Raw genomic sequence first — 20,584 nt, forward strand, 5'->3', positions numbered from 1 at the left:
AAGGTGGCATAGATTCACAGTGACACAGCATCTAAACAAGCCCTTCTGTCCAATGCATGTGCCGACAAAGATGTTTGTCTGAGCTACTCCCAGTTGCATTTAGCCCATATCCCTCTGACCTTTTCCAATCCATGTACTCGTCTACACTTTGAAATACCTCTGACCGCCCATTCCGTATCCCCATCATCCTTTGTGTGGTGGAGGAAGTTGCCCTTCTGACTACCTTGATCTTTACTCTCTCACCTTGTACATATGCCTTCTAGTTGTAAACTATGCTACCTTGGGAAAAGGCTGCAACCATTCACCTTATCTAAGCCCCTCATGACTTTATAGATCTCTATAATGTCACCCTCTGAACCCTCCCCTCCAAGAAAAGGGCCTCAGACTTTCCCGTCTCCCCTCAAGTCAAGACCTACTGTCCCGATTACAACTTTGCATCTTTTCAACATTCTTTCCAGCTTAGTTACATCTTTCCTCTAGCCCAGCCGTCAGAACTGCACACAACCTGTACAACTGGAATATGACATCCCAAAACTTGTACTTGGTGCCCTGACTGCTGAGGGAAGCACGCCAAAAGTGTTTTTCACCTCCCTGTTGCCACCTTCAAGGAACTATGTGCTTGTTATCTTGGTCTCTCTGTTCTACAACCCTCTCCGGGGCCCTGCCATTTTACTGGGGAAGTCCTGCAAAATACAATTTGCACTTGTTAGTTAAATTTTGTTTTTTATTTGTAGCCTATGATATTATATTTCCCATTGCATGTCAGGTGGATTGTCAAAAACTTCATGTTTCACTGTTTTCCTTGAATCCCAGTATGAAATTTTCTTCGCTTCAGTCAGTAATCATGGTTAATGAAGAACCTGCAAACTTTGTCCAGAGTCTTGTTTCCTTTCCCTATTCCCTTTACATTCAAGTGAATATTCTTGGATCGTGAGTTTTCCCACCCAATATTATCACTTAAGCATTTGAAAAATTTTAGGTCATATGTTTTCATGGTGACTAATTAGAATTAAAGTGATTTGATTTTGGGAGTGGGTAGTCAGGCCACAGAGAACAGAAATATAATTTTAGAATGGATGTGTATCAAATATTTTCAGAATTGTTTTGATATTTTTTGACACTAGTCTCAATGTGAGTATTCTTTTGTGGGTGTAAAGGAAGTGGAAAAGGGGACGGTGTCATGGTCCCCTGTATAATAATTGGTTCCAATGTATAGTTTAAAGATGTGTAATGTAAAGTACATGTAGATCTAGAAATACATTCCTGATTATTGTACTGATGCAGGATTCAACAGTGTTGGCTTCAAAAATTTAGTTTCTTTGAAATCCATGGAAATGTACAGTGTTCTGCCATTGCTGTAACAATTCTAAAAAGGCAATTGTTTCTATACATTTCTGCATATTTCTGAATGTGAAGATTAAATTGTTGACTAACTCTTTGATTAATTACATCTAGAATGCGGCCGAATGATTTTTGGAGTTGCTAAGGGGGCCCAAATGAAGAGATTATTTATGGGCAGTTTATCCACTTCAAACCTTAGTGGCCTATGTTTATTCTTTGTGAGGTACAAAAATGATATTCCTATCACAGCAAGAAATATTAATGAGGTATGAATATTTTGCATTTTATTGATTAGTCATTTTAAGAGTCGTAGGGAAAGTCATAAAGGTATGCAGAATGGAACAGGTCCTTTGACCCAGTGAATCTCTGCCAACCATTCAGATAGATCTTATTTTTATTCCCATTTTTTGTTCTCCATATTCTCATCAGTTTCTCCCAGTTCTCCCCACTCACTTACACTTTAAGGATAATTTACAGTAGTTAATTAATCTCATAATCAGTTTGCTTTTGGGATGTGGGAGGAAACCAATGTTATTACAGGAAAAATATGCTAACTGTACATAGACAGCACCCAAGGTCAAGACTGAACTGAGGTCTCTGGTGCTGTTCGGTAATGCTCTAGCAGCTGCACCACTGTGCCATCAAATTTATTTATTATTTGATGATATTAACTTACAAAAATTTTCAACATGGATTTAAAAGAAATAGGGAATACTTAAAACTGAAAATTCCAATACAGTACCTATCAGCCACTGAAAGGCATGAGAAAGATCAGAGCACATTATTTACTTATGTGGATCAAGTTTATCATTGCAAGAGGACTTCTTTTTTTCAAGAAAATATTTTCTCCTTAGCAAGATGTAGTTGTAGTATTGGACAAGCAAAAAAATGATTAAGGAAGAGGTACACAGAAAGGCAAGCTTTATTTAAAAGCAGATAAGTCATTGGGCACAGGTGAGATGCACCATAGATTGCCAAAGGAACTAAGGATTAAATTGGAGCCCTGGTATAATCTTTCACACATTGTTATGGAAAATGTAAAAGCAATAGGGTGGTTGTGTAGGGTATATTTAATTTCCCCAATATTGATGAGGGCTCTCATAGTGCCAGAGGTTTAGATGGGCAGAATTTCTTGGTACATCCAGGAGGGTTTCTTGACAAAGTATGTAGATAATCCTACCAAGAAAGGGGCCACACTAGATAATAGATGTATATTGGGAAATGAGCCTGCCCAAATGATTGGCATTTCAGTAGAACAGCATTTTGGGAACAATGATCTCTTTCTTTCTTTTTAAATCTTTTTATTGAATAAGTATACAAAAAGGTAAGCCATATAGGCACTAATACACTGTTAGAATATAATAAAATTACAGAAGATATTAATACAAAAAAAATACTACAAACAATGTAATTTAAACATAACGTACCAAGGTAACATAATAGTATACTAATTTTTATATATATATCAATAGAGAAAAGGAAAAAAAACCCCCCAAAAAAAAACCCACCGTGCAACTAACTAAAAGCAAAGCAAAGCAAAGCAATGGGCTAACTTGAAACCAAACAGAGTTAAACTTAAAATCACGTCCTCAATCCCGACCTCCATTAAAAACAGTAAAAAAAAAACAAGAAGGGTATATATTACATTAAATGAAAATATTGAATAAAAGATCTCCAGGTCTGTTCAAATTTAAATGAGGAGTCATAAAGATTGCTTCTAATTTTCTCCAAATTCAAGCATAATATCGTCTGAGAAAACCAAATAAAGGTAGTTGGAGCATTGAGCTCTTTCCAATGTTGTAAGATACATCTTTTCGCCATTAAAGTAAGAAATGCAATCATTCTACGGGCTGAAGGGGAGAGATTACTGGAAATTTTAGGTAGTCCAAAGATAGCAGTAATAGGGTGAGGAGAGATATCTATATTCAATACCTTGGAGATAATATTAAAAATGTCTCTCCAAAAAGTTTCCAGAGTAGGGCGAGACCAAAACATATGAGTTAAAGAGGCTATCTGCCCCGGACATCTATCACAAAAAGGATTAATATGAGAATAAAAGCACGCTAATTTATCTTTGGACATATGTGCTCTATGAACAACTTTAAATTGAATTAGGGAATGTTTAGCACAGATAGAGGAAGTATTGACTAATTGTAAAATCTGCCCCCAGTCATCCACGGAAATGATAAACCCCAATTCCTGTTCCCAATCTACCCTAATCTTATCAAATGGAGCTTTCCTAAGTTTCATAATAATATTATAAATCATAGCCGATGCACCTTTCTGACATGGATTAAGGTTAATTATAGTATCTAAAATGTATGTAGGAGGAAGCATTGGAAAGGAAGAAAGTATAGTACTTAGGAAATTTCTAACTTGTAGATATCTAAAAAAATGTATTCTTGATAAGTTATATTTATTAGATAATTGTTCAAAAGACATAAGGGAACCATTTAAAAATAAATCCAAAAACCGTGAAGTACCCTTAGTCTTCCAAATTTGAAAAGCACGATCCGTAAAAGAGGGAGGAAAAAATATGTTACCTAAAATAGGAATCGCTAACCCAAATTGATTAAGATCAAAAAATTTTCTGAATTGAAACCAAATACGCAAGGTATATTTAACTATCAGGTTAGACACCTGTTTAAGGCGTTTCAAATCAAAAGGAAGAGAGGAACCTAAAATAGAGCCAAGTGTATAACCCTGAACAGATTGTAATTCCAATGCTACCCATTTAGGAATGGATAGTATATCCTGGTCAAGTAACCAGAATTTCATATGTCGAATATTAATTGCCCAATAATAAAATCTAAAGTTAGGTAATGCTAAGCCTCCATCTCTCTTAGCTTTCTGTAAGTGTATTTTACCCAGTCTCGGGTTTTTATTTTGCCAAATAAATGAAGAAGTTTTAGAATCGACTTTGTCAAAAAAAGATTTTGGAACAAAGATTGGTAATGCCTGAAATATATATAAAAATTTTGGCAAAAAAAACATCTTAACTGCATTAATACGACCAATCAAAGTTAAATATAAAGGAAACCATTTAGATGAAAGTTGAATAATATGGTCTATTAATGGTAAAAAGTTAATCTTAAATCTTTATATTTACAAGTAATTTTAATCCCAAGATATGAAAAATAATTATTAATCAATTTAAATGGAAAGTTATGATATAAGGGAAGTTGTTTATTAATCGGGAAAAGTTCACTCTTACTAAGATTTAATTTATAACCTGAAAAAAGACCAAATTGTGCTAATAGCTCTAAAACAGCCGGGATGGATTTTTGGGGATTAGAAATATATAAAAGTAAGTCGTCAGCATAGAGTGATATTTTATGGGACTTTAAGCCCCGAGTTATCCCAGTAATATTTGGAGATTCTCGAATGGCAATTGCAAGAGGTTCTAATGCAATATCAAATAATAAAGGACTAAGAGGACAACCTTGTCGAGTACCTCGAAAAAGAGGGAAAAAAGGTGAACTTAAAGAGTTAGTACGGACCGAGGCCACAGGAGAATGATATAACAGTTTAATCCAGGATATAAATTTCGAGCTAAAATTAAACATTTCAAGCACCTTAAATAAATAAGGCCATTCTCCTCTATCAAAAGCTTTCTCAGCATCTAAAGAGATAACACACTCAGGAACATTTGTGAGGGAGTATAAACAATATTTAACATTGTGTGCGAATATTATAAAAAGAGTAACGACCTTTAATAAAACCCATTTGGTCTTCCGAAATAATAGAAGGAAGTACTTTTTCTAATCTATTTGCTAACAACTTAGAAAAAACTTTAGAATCAACATTTAATAAAGATATTGGTCTATAAGATGCACATTGAGCAGGATCTTTATCCTTCTTTAATATTAGAGAAATTGACGCTCTATTGAAAGATTCAGGAAGTTTACCAAGTTTTAATGAAGCCTCAAAAACCCTACAGAACCAAGGGATTAATAAAGGAGCAAAACATTTATAAAATTCTACGGTAAACCCATCAGGGCCAGGAGCTTTCCCCAAATTCATAGAGAAAATAACATTCTTAATCTCATCCATAGTAATGGGAGTATCTAACATAGAAGACATATCCTGTGAAATCTCAGGGAAGTCTAGATTACCTAAAAAATCATTCATATATTTAGAATCTCGAGGAGACTCTGATTGATATAAGGAAGAATAAAAATCACAGAAGGTTTGATTAATCCCCACATGATCAAGTATCAGTCGGTCATTTTGGTTATAAATCTGATTAATTTGAGATTTAGCATAATTAGACTTCAGTTGATTAGCCAACAGTTTGCCAATTTTGTCACTGTGTACATAAAATTCACTTCTTGTTTTCTTTAATTGGTTTACAATCGAGGACAAAAGTAATAAACTGTGTTCCATTTGAAGTTCAGTTCTTTGTTTATATAACTCCTCAGAAGGAGCTATAACATATTTCTTATCAATTTCCTTAATCTTGTCCACAATTACCAACTCCTCCTGCTTCAGCTTCTTCCTCAAAGCAGCAGAATACAAGATAATCTGACCACGAATATAAGCTTTAAAAGTATCCCAAAGAATGTTCACAGAAATATCCTCTGTATAGTTAATTGTAAAAAAAAAGATCAATCTGTTCATTCGTAAAGTTAACAAAGTCCGAGTCCTGAAGCAACAGCGAATTAAAACGCCATTGTCTATTATTTTGTATATTGGCCAGAATTTTAATAGAAAGCTTAAGTGGAGCATGATCCGAAATGGTTATAGGGTCATAATCACATTTAATCACTGAAGAAATAAGACGAGAATCAATAAAGAAATAATCAATTCTCGAATAGGAATGGTGAACGTGAAAAAAAAGAAAAATCTTTTTCCTGAGGATGCAAAAAACGCCAAATGTCCGTCGACCCAGAATCAGAAAGGAATGAATTAATCAAAGTTGCAGATTTATTAGGTAAGGTCCGTAGAGGAGCCAAATGGTCCAAAGCTGGAGACAAACAGGTATTAAGATCTCCGCCCCAGATCAATGAAAACTCATTCAAATTCGGGAACTGATTAAATAATGATTTATAAAATTCCAGACAGTCCATATTAGGAGCATAGACATTAACCAAAACTACCTTTTTATTAAATAGTAGACCACTAACCAATAGAAATCTACCATTCGGATCAGAAATAATATCATGTTGTATAAAAGTAACTGAGGAGTCTATAAAAATAGAGACGCCTCGAATCTTAGCATTGGAGTTCGAATGAAACTGTTGCTCCTTCCAGAATTTAAAAAAACGTAGTCTGTCCCCCCTCCGCACATGGGTCTCTTGTAAAAATAAAATTTGTGCTTTAAGTCTCCGGAACACTTTAAAAACTTTTTTCCTTTTAATAGGATGATTAAGACCATTAGTATTCCAGGAGACAAGATTAATAATAGACTCCATAAACCCTAAAGTCAACCCGCAACAAGGAGGATTGACGATAGGCTCGACCCACGAACCCGGAAAGGGAACAGAACGTACAAGAGATACCGGGAAGAAGAACGCAACCAATACTTCAATAATGTACATAGCCCAAGAAGAAAGAAACTAAAACGTGAAGCCCCTCCCACCACCCCCACCCCATGACCCCAAGGCTAAATCTAACGCAGACCAGCCCGAAAGAAGCAAGCACTAAAACTACCCCCATGACTTCCGGTATATGCTCCCTAAAAAAAGTGTAAATATAAAAAAGATCAGCTGATTATAAAACAGTAAAGGAATAAAAAAAAGATAACTCAATTAAAATAAACAGATAATATAACAGAATAAAAGCCAGAAAATATAAAAAAACTGCAATAAACCCCAGACCCATGAGTAAACAAAACAAAAAAAATGAGATTATTAACATAAACTAGTTATAAAAACCTACAAAACAAAATAGATTTAAAAAAACTACAAAATTTAAGGCCACAAAGGAAATACGTAAAATGACGGTGAGGAAATAACCACCCAGAATCCCCTGGGAAAAAGAAAGAAATGACGCAGTTAAAAAGAAAGTTTAGCAACCATATTAAATAATCAAAAATAAACTTCCGGTAGCGCTCATGGAGTGAAGTCGCGTTCTTGACTCGCTCCATTACCTCTGAGTTTTTCTTCTTATGATCAGCTATATTTTAATTAACCATTAAGGCATCAACTTTTACAATACTTTGAAACAAATTGGGCTCTTCGATAATCGGATGCGTTTAAGGTCTGCTATGTCTAAGAATGGAAAAAACGGGAAGGACGGCAAACCTCCGGTTAGACCGAAAGGTACCGATTTCCCTCCGACTGAGCCACCGGTGACTTTGAAAGCTATATCGGAGCTAATTCGTGAGGAAATTTCAACTAGTTTCCAGAAGATTGCCGATTCAATCGAGAAGATACAAATATCTATTACGGAACATCGGTCGGCTATATCTGATCTTCAAAAATCCACACAACAAAGTGAGCTCAAGATGGAGAAAATCGAAGAAGCAATTAATGTAATGAAGAAGAAACTCGACTTTCTGATCTTTAAAAACTCTGACTTAGAATCCAGAATGCGACGGCAGAATCTTCGAATGATTGGGGTGCGTGAAGCTGTTGAATCTGATAACCCTATGAAGTATTTTTCTCAACTTTTAAAAGATGCATTTCCTACTGTGTTTCCTGACCAACCACCGTTATTGGATCATGTTCACAGAGTTCCATCATACTTGCCTAGGTCAGATAAACCTAGACATGTCATTTTACGTTTTCATTACTTTCAAGACAAGGAGAAACTGTTTCGTTTCGTTCGATCTAAAGGTTACATTGATTTTCTGGATCTTAAGTTCCGATTCATGGAGGATTTCAGTAAACCAATCCGGGATCAACGGGTTCGTTACAGATCTGTGATGTCGGAACTCTACAAGATGGATTTAAAACCAGCGTTGCTTTACCCTGCACGTTTAAGGATTCGTACGTTGGATGGAGCCCTCCGTTTTTTTGAATCTCCATCGGATGCCCAGAGTTATCTGGATCAATTTTCACCTTCAACATCTTAATCGTAATTTTTTAACTATCTCCGTTGATCGGAGGTTGTGAATTGGTCGGTCTTAATTTTTTTTGCCCTATATGAACAATGATCTCAATTCAGTTTTCAAATAGTTATAGATAAGGGTAAGACTAGACATTGGGGGAAGGTGCAGAACTGGGTAAAGGCTAATTACAACAGTAATGGGCAGGAACTGGAGAGAGCTTTTCTTGAGCAAGTCCACATCTGACATTTGGGAGTTTTTAAAAGGTGAACTGGTCATAATTCAAGTTCCAGTAGCTTTACAGCATAAGAGATTCTGTACATTTAGTAAAAAGAAAAGGAGAAGAAAACTGAAACAGGAAATCAGGATGGCTGGAAGTGCACTTAGTACATGTTAGATAGGGCAGTACAGCAGAGTACAGGTTCTTCGGCCCATAATGTTGTGCTAACCAATATAAACCTACTCCACAATCAATCTAATCCAGTGGTTCCCAAACTTCTTTTGGGTTACCACCCCCCTTGGCTCCCAGAACACATTCCTAGCACCCCGTCTCCCTTTCTGGCCATTACTCAACAATTTAAAAGAATTTTGATTTACGGTGCACAGTGGCAGGGAAAAGAGGAACTGCAAATTCCAAGCAGTGATAAATAATTGCAAAAAATAATCAAACCTATATAAAGCTAGAAATAAAATTACTTTAATTACAGTAAAAATAATTTTCGTCACCAATTTTAGAGCTTACATTAGTAGTCCAATTCTTCACTACTTCATTGCTTTTTCACCTTTCAATGAGATGGATGGGCTTGGTGCAGTGATACCAGCTTCTCAACATCAGACTGAATGTTACTCAGAAGGAGTCTCAGATCCCCAAGTTCAGTAATTTGCAGTCTGTTTTGTTGTTTGAAGGAATTTTGGTGACTACACTGAACCAGTGCGCCACTAAATACGGTGTTGAAAGTCAATAAAGAACATCTTTATTGATCTAAGATGATGAGAGGCATTGATTGTGTGGATTGTCAGAGGCTTTCCCAGGGCTGAAATGGCTAACACAAGACGGCACAGTTTTAAGGTGCTTGGAAGTAGGTACAGAGGAGATGTCAGGGGTAAGTTTTTTTACGCAGAGCGTGGTGAGTGCGTGGAATGGGCTGCTGGCGACTGTGGTGGAGGTGGATACAATAGGGTCTTTTAAGAGGCTGCTGGATAGGTACATGGAGCTTAGAAAAATAGAGAGCTATGGGTAACCATAGGTAATTTCTAAGGTAAGTACATGTTCGGCACAGCATTGTGGGCTGAAGGGCCTGTATTATGCTGTAGGTTTTCTATGTTTCTATCTTGACCTTTTTCCACAATGCAGGATAGCATTCAGAGATTACTTTCTGCAACCAAAATTCTTTGATTTTTTTTTTTGAACCTTGTCTTCAGCTCAACGTCGTTGTGTAGTGAGATCAGTTCTTCCTCCATTCTTCCTTTTAATTCCTCATTATGAGTGTTCAGGAATGGATTTATTGCCCAATCTAGAATTTGAATCAAGAGCAGATCCTGAAATCTCTCTGACATGTCTTTATGCAGCTCACCCAGGTGGACACAATATACATTCAGATCATTATCTGGTATTCCTCCTTTCTCTTCCAACTCAGAGAGGCTCGTTGATTGGAGAAGGTTGCAGCAACCAATGTTGCACTGAAATAGGGTTAACTTGGGCAGAGTTGTGGAGACAAGTGATTTGACTTTGATAAGATCCACATCATTTCCTTACAACTGAAGCTTCAAAGTCTCATAAAAGTGCCTCAGGTAATTTCTTTTTGTGAGCCATCTGACTTCTGTGTGCAACAGCACATGTTCAAACTATTCATCATTCTCAATATAAAGCCCTCGACAGGTCGAAAATTGAAAGCATGGGACTTGATTTTAATTACTGCATGATAACAGTATTCAATGATTTACCCAGCTGATCACTTTTCCCCCCAACAAGATGCCTCTGAATTACATAGTAAATGGTAATATGTTAGGTAAAGATTTTTTTCAAGAAACTAATCACCCCATGGTGGCATCCTGTCATTGATGGTGCCCCATTTGTTGCTCAAGCAAGAATGTTCGTGAGCGGACTATCCTTCTCTTAGAAAAATTGTTCAACAACCTGAGATATTGACTCCCCTTTTGTATCTGTTTCGAATCCCCTTGCAAATAACACTCTTGAACCATGCTTTGCATCTTTTATGGAGCGAACATAACCAAGATGCAAAGATTTAAGTTGATGTCCAACTGCACAGCAAACTCTGTTGTCCAAAGTATGTTGCACAATGTGTCTACCACATTCTCAGACATTTCATCTATTTGTCTTTGACAAATTGTCACTGAGCAGACTCGCTTTCATTATTTTGTCTGTGACTTGTACAAAACTGTGCTCAGAACCTCCCTGACTGCTGGCAGAATCAGTTCTTCTCTAATTGCATGGGGCTTTCCAGATTTAGCAATGAGCAATGAAATGTTGTATGAAGCATGCAAATCATCAGTGTTGTGAAGTGCTGGCCAAGTGACTGAAGATGGGCCACGTTCTTCTTTGCTTTATCAGAGTGTATTCTCTTCAAATGTTGAAGGAGCCTGGATGGTTTCATTCCCTCATTTGAAAAATCTTTTTCACACAGCCAACACATTGGCTGCTGCCAGTTGTTTGGTGAAGGTATAAATCCATATTTCATATTCTGTCTGTTGTGTATTTAATATTTCAGTAATATTTGAGTAGGACGGCTGGTGGTGTAGTGGCATCAGTGCTGGATTTCAAGGCAGATGGTCCTGAGTTCAAACCCAGCCGAGTCCCAATTTGGGCAGCAGCAGTATCTGCGCAGAGGAAAGGCCTGGCAATCTGCTTCCGTATCTTGCCATGAAAACCCCGTGGATAACTACACTATCCATAGGGTCACCATGTGTCGGCGATGACTTGGCGGCACTTCTTTTTCCTTTGATATGTCTCTGCTATTTTCATTATGGATTAACAACCACAGTCAATTGTCTATTGTTCAGGTCCAATGATTAATTTATGATGTCATCTCAATTCAGGCAAAACTTGACTCTACCTCAAGGTACATAAAGTGGGGCAGCGATATCTCAGTTGAGCCATTGCCTAGAGAAATGCAGTCAACACCATTTGACAGGGCAGATTGTGAACTTTACCCCATTGAGCGTCATACCCTAATTCACAGGAATTGCATCACTGTGTGATTAGTTATGGAAATCGCACAAGTTAACCCTAACTATGGTAGAGAGGCAATAATGTGAGGGTCAGCCCCGGAAATAACGTGATTTCTTCAGTCCAGATTTCCCATGATATGCCAAGTATAGAAGTGTCACATTGCTTTTCAACAACTATGCCGTGCTTCGAGCAAAGTCTAAGTGAAAGGTGGGTTAGCAAGAGATGAGGTGATTACGTGATCATTGTAATCAATTATGAGACATTGAGGATCAAATGCACATAATTAATTCATTTCTTAAATTAAGCTTGTAAATTTCAGTTGTCCCCTTGCTACTGAGAACCCTCCACTGTTTTCTTTATCTTTGTTGCCCCCTTGGAAACTCCCACCACCCCTAAGGGGTGATATCGTTCTCTTTGTGAACCACTGGTCTGACCCTTCCTATGTAGCCCCTAAATCTCCATTTTTTTCAAACATCCATCTGTTAGAATAGTCATGGGCAAGGACGGTATGGGGAAAGTATTTAATTGGGAGAGGGCTAATTACAATAGTATTGGGTAGGAACCTGGGAGTGTAAATTGGGAACAGATATTCTCAGGCAATGCACAGCAGAATATGTTTAACCCATGAGACGGAGAAAGGATGGTAGGATGATGGAGCCATGGTGGACAGAGGGTGGGACATTTAGTCAAGAGGAAAGAAGCATATTTAAGGTTTAAGAAGCAAAAATTGGACTTGACTCAGGAGTTGTAAGGTAGCTAGGAAGGATCGTAAGGGCTATAGGAAGGGTCATGAGAAGGCCTTGGCAAGTAGGATTAAGGAAATGCACGTTGTATATGTGCAAGGCAGCAGACTGCAAGCCTCTACAGAGGATAGTTAAAATCGCCTAGAGGATCACCAGGTCTCACTCCTTCCCCTCCCCCTCCCACATGTTTTATGGGTGCGGCGCAGACTTGGGGGACATTTTTTCATTTGGTTTTATAAGTACAGTCAGATGACAATGAACTTTAACTTGAAGAACATTAGGATAAATGCGACCTGGGACTGGATGGGATATACCAAGATTATTATGGGAAGTGAGGTAGAGATTGCTGGGGTTTTGACAATGATTCTTGCATCCTCACTGGCCACAGAAGTAGTACCAAAGGATTGGAGATGGCACATTTTGTTCCATTGTTCAATAAGGTAATTATGGATAATCCTGGACTAGTGATTTTTATGTGAGTAGTGGCAAATAGAAGGGATTCTTAGGGACAGGAGATACAATCTTTTGGAGAAGCGTAGTTTTATTAGGGAACATCAGCATGACTTTGTGAGGGGCAGGCCGTGCTTCATAAGCATTGACTTTTTCAAGAGAGTAACATGGTGAAGATAAAGTGGTGGAGAAGCTAATCGATAAATCAGGGGCCAGAACGGTACAGCAGAATATGAACCTTTCGGTTCCCTTTGTCAAATGCCTTACTTAAATCCAACAGACCACATTCACTGCTTTACCCTCATCAATTTATTTCCCCATGGCAGGCTCATTCAGAAAGTCATAAGGCATGGATCCTTGGAAACTTGGCTCCATAGATTTGGTATTGGCTTGCCCATAGAAAGCAGAGGGTATAGTAGTAGATGGAGCAGATACTGTCTGGGGTTTGGTGAATAGTGTTGTTCTGTGACCCCTGATCTCTGTGACTTGGTTGAGGAAGTGGAAGGGTGCAACAGTAAATTTGCAGATGACATGAAGGTTGGTGGTGTTATAAATAGCACAGAAGGTTATTGCAGGTTACATCAGAAAATGGACAGAATGCAGAGCTGGACAGAGAATTGGCAGACAGATGGAGTTCAGTCTGGAAAAGTGTAAAGTGATAGAATTTGGAAGATCAGACTTGAAGACAGAGTATAAGGTTAATAGCAGAATTCGTAGCAGTACAGGGAAACAGGGGTCCAAGTACCTAGATCCCTCAAAGTTGCCAATCAAGTTGATAGGGTGGTTAAGAAGGTGTATGATGTGTTAGCCTTCATTAGGTGGGAGGTTAAGTTCAGGTGCCACAATGTAATGTTGCAGCTCTGTAAAACTGGTTAGACATTTAGAGAATTGTGTTCAGTTATGGTCACCTCGTAGGAAGAATTAGAGAGGGTGCAGAGGAGATTTACCAGGATGCTGCCTGGATTAGAGAATGTGTTTTGTAATGAAGGGTTGAGTGAGCTAGGCCTTTTCTCTTTGGAGTGATGTAGAAGACAGGCAACTTAATAAAGATGTGTAAGATTATAAACGTTAGAGATGGAGTGGACAACCATTGCCTTTTTCCCAGGCAGTAATGGCTAGCACTAGAGAGGACATTTATGATGAGTGGAGTAAAGTTTAGGGGAGATGTCAGGTAGTTTTTTGCAGAATGTGGTGAGTGCCTGGAATGCCCTGCTGGGAGTGGTGGTAGAGACTGATATAATAGGGACAGTTAAGAGAATCTTAAATGGTCACATAGATGAACAAAAAGAACGGAGGATTATGGGCTATGTCAGAGGGAAGGGTCAGATTGATTGTGGAGTAGGTTAAGTGGGTTATAGCTGTATTGTGTTACACTGTTCTATGTTTTGCATTCATATGTCTAACTTAGTCTTTTAAATATCCCCATTGTATCAGACTCTATCACCACTTTCAACAGTGCATTCTAGACACCCACTATTCTATGTTAATAAAGAAAGACCCCAGCTTTGACATTTCCCTAAAGTTTTCTCCAAAGTCAACTCAAAGTAAATTTATTATCAAAGTATGTACATTTTACCTTACACTTCCTTGAGATTCATTTTTTTCATTTACAGGAAAATAAATACAATAACACTTATGAAAAACTATACATGAACAAAGACTGACAAATGACCAATATGGAAAAGAAGTTAGTATGGTCTAACCAGAGTTTTATAGAGCTGCAACATTACCTCACAGCTTTTGAACTCAATTCTGGAGATCAGCACATCATATACCTTCTTAACCACCTAGTCAACCAGCGCGGCAGCTTTGAAGGATCTATGGATTTGGACACCAAGATCCCTCCGTTCCTTCACAATGCCAAGAATTCTGCCATTAACCTCATATTCTTTCTTCAGTTTGACCTTCCAAAATGTATCACCTCACATTTTCCTGGATTGAATTCCATCTGTCACTTCACTGCCCAACTCTGCATCCTGTCAATATCCTATTGTAACCTATGACAACCTTTTACAGTAATGAGTAGGATTTAAAAAAAAACTTGAGGGAGTTTATATGTAGGTTAAAAATACAAAGGTGACCAGGGAGAGAGTACAGCTATTTAAGGGCAAAGAAGAGAATTTATGCCTGGAGTGGGAGGAGATGGGCAAGGTAATAAAGGGCATTGAGTAAAATAAAAGTCAGGAAGTCATTTTGCTAATGTATACATTTTTTTTCTGGTGCTGAGAGGTGACCTGATTGAAATGTATAAGATTATGAGAGGTATAGTTCAGAAGGCGTTTTCTCAAAGTGGAAATATCAAATACTAGAGGGCATAAGTGGGAGTTTAAAGACTTGAGTCAAACTTTTTAAAAACAGTTTGGTAGGTGCTCTTAGGTGAAGTGTGTAAGAAAATATGGGGGTATCTTTTAAGAATCATTTGGACAGGCATTTCATCAGGCAGATAATGGAGGGATATGGACCACATGAAGACAATTGCCATAGTCTGCACAGATATTGTGGGCTAAAGGGTCTGTTCCTGTGCTGTTTTGTTTTATGTTCTTTGCCTCCGACCACCAAGTCAATTTTATATCCACTTGTTTAGATTATCCTGAATCCCATTGGTTCCAACCTTCTGGATCAGCTTACCATGCAGGGTCTTGATAATGCCAATGGGGAAATCATAGAGTTGTAGGACAGTACACACAGAAGCAGGCCCTTTGGCTTACCTAGTCTGTACCAAACCAATAAACTGCCTCGTCCCATTGATCTGCCTCCGGACCACAGCTCTCCCGTCCATGTATTAAATTCCATATGCCGTTTTTTTCAGCCCATTTTCCCAGCTGTTCCAGATCCAGCTGCAAGCTTTGATAGTCTTCCTTGCTGTCTAATACACCACCTAACCTTGATGTTGTCTGCAAATTTGCTGATCCAGTTTACTACATTATCATCTAGATCATTGATATAGAAGGCAAACAACAGTGGACCCAGCACTGATCCCTCTAGCACATCACTAGTCACAGGCTTCCAGTCAAAGAAGCAACCATCTACTACCAATCTCTGGCTTCTCCTGTATAGCCCATGTCTAATTCAATTTACAACCTCATTTTGAACTTCAAGCAACTGACACTGCTTGACCAATCTCCCATGTGGAACCTTGTCAAATGCCTTGCTAAAGTCCATGTAGACAACATCCACTGCTTTGCCTTCATCAACTTTCCTGGTAACTTGCTCAAAAAACTCTATACGATTGGTTAGACATGACCTACCATGCACAAGGTCATGTTGACTATCCCTAATCAATCCCTGTCTGTCCAAATAAGTGTATATCCAGTCTTTTGCAATACCTTCCAGTAACTTCTCCACTACTGATGTCAGACTCAGCAGCCCATAATTTCCTGGTTTATTCTCAGAGTTTTTCTTAAACAATGGAACCTTAGCTATCATCCAATCCTCTGGCACCTCGCCTGTCACTAAGGATGTTTTAAATATCTCTGCTAGGGTCCCTGCAATTTCTGCACTTGCTTTCCACAGGGTCCAAGGGAACATCTTGTTAAGCCCTAGGGATTTATCCACCCTAATTTCCCTCAGGACTGCAAACACCACCCCCTCTGTAATCTGTGTAAGGTCCACGACCTTGCTGCTGCTTTGCCTCAACATCCATAGACTCTGTGTCTGCTCCCAAGTAAATACAGATGCAAAAATTCTATTTAAGATCTCCTCATCTCTTTTGCATAGATTACCACTCTGATCTTCCAGAGAACCAATTTTGTACCTTGCTATCCTTTTGCTCTTAATATATGTGAGATTCTCCTTCATCTTATCTGCTAGGGCAATCTCATTCATTCTTCACCTTGTCTGCTAGAGTAATCTCATGCATCTTCACTTTATCTACCAGGGTAACCTCATGAATTCTTCATATTGTCTGTTAAAGTAATCTCATGCATTCTTCACCATGTCTGCTAGGGCAACCTCATGCACTATTTTAGCCCTCCTGATTTCCTTAAGTGTTCTCTTGTATTTCTTATATTTGTCATTTGTTCCTACCTGCCTATACCTGTTATTCTGACAGGAACATATAAACTCTGTACTCACAATATTTCACCTTTTGAAGGCCTCCCACTAACCATGTAAACCTTTGCCAGAAAACAGCCTGTCTTAATCCACACTTGCTAAATCCTTTCTGATGCCATCAAAATTGGCCTTTCTTCTTTTTAGAATCACAACCCGTGGACCAGACCTATCCCTTTCTATAATTGCTGATCAAGGAAATTTTCCTGAACACATTTGCCAAGATCTTTCCCATCCAGCCCTTTTGCAATATGGGAGTCCCAGTCAATATGTGGAAAGTTAAAATCACCTACTATAAAGCCTTATGTTTCTTGCAAGTGTCTGCAATCTTTCTACAAATTTATTCCTCTAAATCTCGTGGACTGTTGGGTGGTCTACTCTATAGTATCTCATTAATGTGGTCATCTCTTCCTTATTCCTCAGTTCCACCCATGTAGTCTCAGTAGACAAGTTCTTCAGTCTGTCCTGACTGAACACTGCCATGACATTTTCCTTAACTAGTAATGCCACCCCTCTCCATTTAATCCCTCCCACTCTATCACCTCTAAAGCAATGGTACCCCAGAACACTGAGCTGCCAGTCCTGCCCCTCCTACAACCAAGCTTCACTAATGGCTACAGTGTCATAATTCCATGTACTGATCCTTGCCCCAAGCTCATCTACCTTTTCTACAATAACTCTTTGCATTGAAATATATGCAGTTCAGAACATCAGTCCCATGATGCTCAACCTTTTGATTCCAGACTTTGTAGGATTAACACCATCTCTATCCACAACCACTCCACTATCTGTTCCGGTGCTGTGGTTCCCATCCCCTGCAACTCTAGTTTTAACAGCTGACCCCCCCCCCCACTTACATCATCTCCTTAGCCACATTTTAAACTGTATGATCTTCTTATTTCTGACTTCATCAGTACATGGCATGTAGAGCAATCCTGGAAGTCCTGTCCTTTAACTTAGCACCTAACTCTCTGAACTTACTGCAGAACCTCATCACCCATCCTACCCATGTTATTGGTACCGATATGGACCATGACCTCTGGCTGCTCACCTTCACATTTAAAAACGCTGGGGACGTGGCCTGAGATGTACCTGACTCTGGCACCCGGGACGCAATATACCATTCAGGAATCTGGTTGTCATCCACAGAACTTCCTTGCTGTTTCCCTAACCAATGAATTCCCTCTCATTACAGCTTACCTCTTCTTCCCCCCTTCCCTTCACAGAGCCAGACTTAGTTCCAGAGACTTGACCACTGTCATTTTCTTCTGCTAGATTATCCCCTCCAAACAGTATTCCTTGATTCTAATTTTTCAATCCTTGAATCTAATTTTTGAGAAATTATTATGAGTGTACAATTTTGATATGCGTCTATTATTCTTGTTGAAATTTTTAGCCCTTGAGTTCAAACTTTTCCATGACCACATCCTTTCCCCATTTTGTGTTTTGGCCTGAATTCTTCTCACTCTGGTTTGCTGAATATGGTTTGACCAAGGTTTTGGTTTCCTACCAACATCTGCTGGACATTCAGTCAGAGTCACAGAGCTATACAGCACAGCAACTGGCCCCATGGCCTAACTTGTCCATGTCAACCAACTTGCCTAAATCCTAATTGTCTGTGTTTGGCCCATATACTGTACCTCTAAATTATTCCTGTCCATGTGTGTTTAAATATCTTTCTACCATTTCCTCTGGCAACTTGTTCCATATACCCATCACCCTCTGACAATATGAAGTCAAGGAGAAAAACATTGTCTTACAATGGGAAGGGCTTGTGACTGAAAGTGGATGAGTAAAAAGTCACCACATTTTTCAGCACTACTGCTAGAAGTGGGTTCATGTCAAAAGTCACAGTGCATGCCCTGAGTGTTACTTATTAATAGATTAGCTGAAACAGCAATATTTTGTCCACATTACCCTTGAGATACAGCCAGTTAACCCCAAGTGCACAATATGCGTGAAACAAACAGCAAGTAACCTCACAGGTCTAGGAGCAGCACCAGCAGTTATCATAGACTGGCCAAAAACTAGGCTATTTGCATGATCTTTATTAATTTATCCATTGTTCAACAACCTTCTGGACAAACAAACCACCTGTGGGCTGAGCACCCTCTGTGGGAGTGCGAGAAATTGTGAAGACCTTGCATTGATTGCAGCATGCTGTTGTGCAGAGGGACTTGGGAGTGCTTGTGCATGAATCGCAAAAAGTTGGCTTGCAGGTACAACAGGTTATTAAGAAGGCAAATAGTTTTTTTTTGGGGTTTTTTTTTTCTTTTTTTCCATTGATATATATAAAATCTAGTATACTATTATGTTATCTTGGTTTCTTATGCTTAAATTACATTGTTTGTAGTATTTTCTTTTTGGTATTGTTATCTTTTGGAATTTTATTATACTTTAACATTGTATTAATGTTTATATGGCTTACCTTTTTTGTATACTTACTCAATAAAAAGATTTAAAAAGAAAGAAAGAAAGCAAATAGAATGTTGGCCTTCATTGCTAGAGGGATTGAATTCAAGAGCAGGGAGGTCATGCTGCAACTGTACAGGGTACTGGTGAGGCCGCACCTGGAGTACTGTGTGCAGTTCTGGTCTTCATACTTGAGGAAGGATATACTGGCTTTGGAGGCAGGGCAGAGGAGGTTTACCAGCTTGATTCCGAGGATGAAGAGGTTAACCTATGAGGAGAGATTGAGTCCCAGGGACTATACTCTCTGGAGTTCAGAAGAATGAGAGGGGATCTTATAGAAACATACAAAATTTTGAAAGGGATAGATAAGATAGAAGCAGGGAAGTTGTTTCCATTAGTAGGTGAGACTAGAGCTGGGGGACATTGCCTCAAGATTCAGGGGAGAAGATTTAGGATGGAGATGAGGAGAAACTGCTTTTCCCAGAGAGCGGTGAATCTGTGGAATTCTCTGCCCAGGGAAGCGTTGAGGCTTCTTCACTAAATATATTTAAGAAACAGTTAGATAGGTTTTTACATATTAGGGGAATTAAGGGTTATGGAGAAAAGGCAGGTAGATGGAGCTGAGTTTACAGACAGATCAGCCATGATCTTATTGAATGGGAGGGCAGGCTCGATGGGCTGGATGGCCTACTCCTGCTCCTATTTCTTATGTTCTTATGACTCTCAAAGACTTGTGCCTCTGATCTGCAGGATAGTTTCTGCTCCTGCCGGCCACATGGGATGTTTTAAATCACAATTGATTCTTACATATTTGATCAAGTCTTGGAATGGTGCAATATACTGTAAATGGTTCAATATAAAGGCAGATTTTTATTCTAAACTCCGATCCCTGAATGTGATTTGATGGGTAACTGGTGAAATATTAGATATTTTCAGATTCAAGTACAACAGCGATTTAATCAAGTAATTTTAAATATCTGGCAATGTAAAGATGCTAAGTAATATGACTGGCTATACACTGCGTTTTCTGACTATTTTAAGAATAACTTTGACTAACAGATATTTTTCCTTGTAGGAGATATTCTTTTGTGTCTTGGATTGTACTGATGGAATACTTACTGGTTCCAGAAATATGTTAGAAAATATCTTTTTGCCTGCTATTTGTGCATCTGAAAACTGGGGAGTGCTTACCCAGTCCATACACGGGGAAAAAGAAAAGAGATATTTCAAAGAGATTATTCACAGATATATCATTTTCTTAAATGGTAAGATATTTTAACTGCTAAATCATTGTGAGAATTAGACAAGTTAAGGCTTGTACTTAGAGTTTATTAAAATATCTAACAAAAGTACTAACAGTTGTTATATAGCTATAGTTAACTACAAAGAAATAAAAACATCGGATAA

General features: G+C 38.4%; 1 protein-coding gene across 1 annotated transcript in view; it reads left to right on the forward strand.

The window, feature by feature from the left end:
* LOC134357425 (dynein axonemal heavy chain 8-like) overlaps window positions 1–20,284 on the forward strand; it is a 62,092-nt gene extending 41,808 nt beyond the window's left edge. Inside the window, exon 5 of the mRNA XM_063069002.1 lies at window positions 20,253–20,284. Coding sequence (XP_062925072.1) covers window positions 20,253–20,284 — 32 coding nt within the window. The remainder of the gene's footprint in view (window positions 1–20,252) is intronic.
* The last annotated feature ends 300 nt before the right edge of the window (window positions 20,285–20,584 follow it).

Source organism: Mobula hypostoma, chromosome 2 (genome assembly GCF_963921235.1).
Source record: "Mobula hypostoma chromosome 2, sMobHyp1.1, whole genome shotgun sequence".
Classification (NCBI taxonomy): domain Eukaryota; kingdom Metazoa; phylum Chordata; class Chondrichthyes; order Myliobatiformes; family Myliobatidae; genus Mobula; species Mobula hypostoma.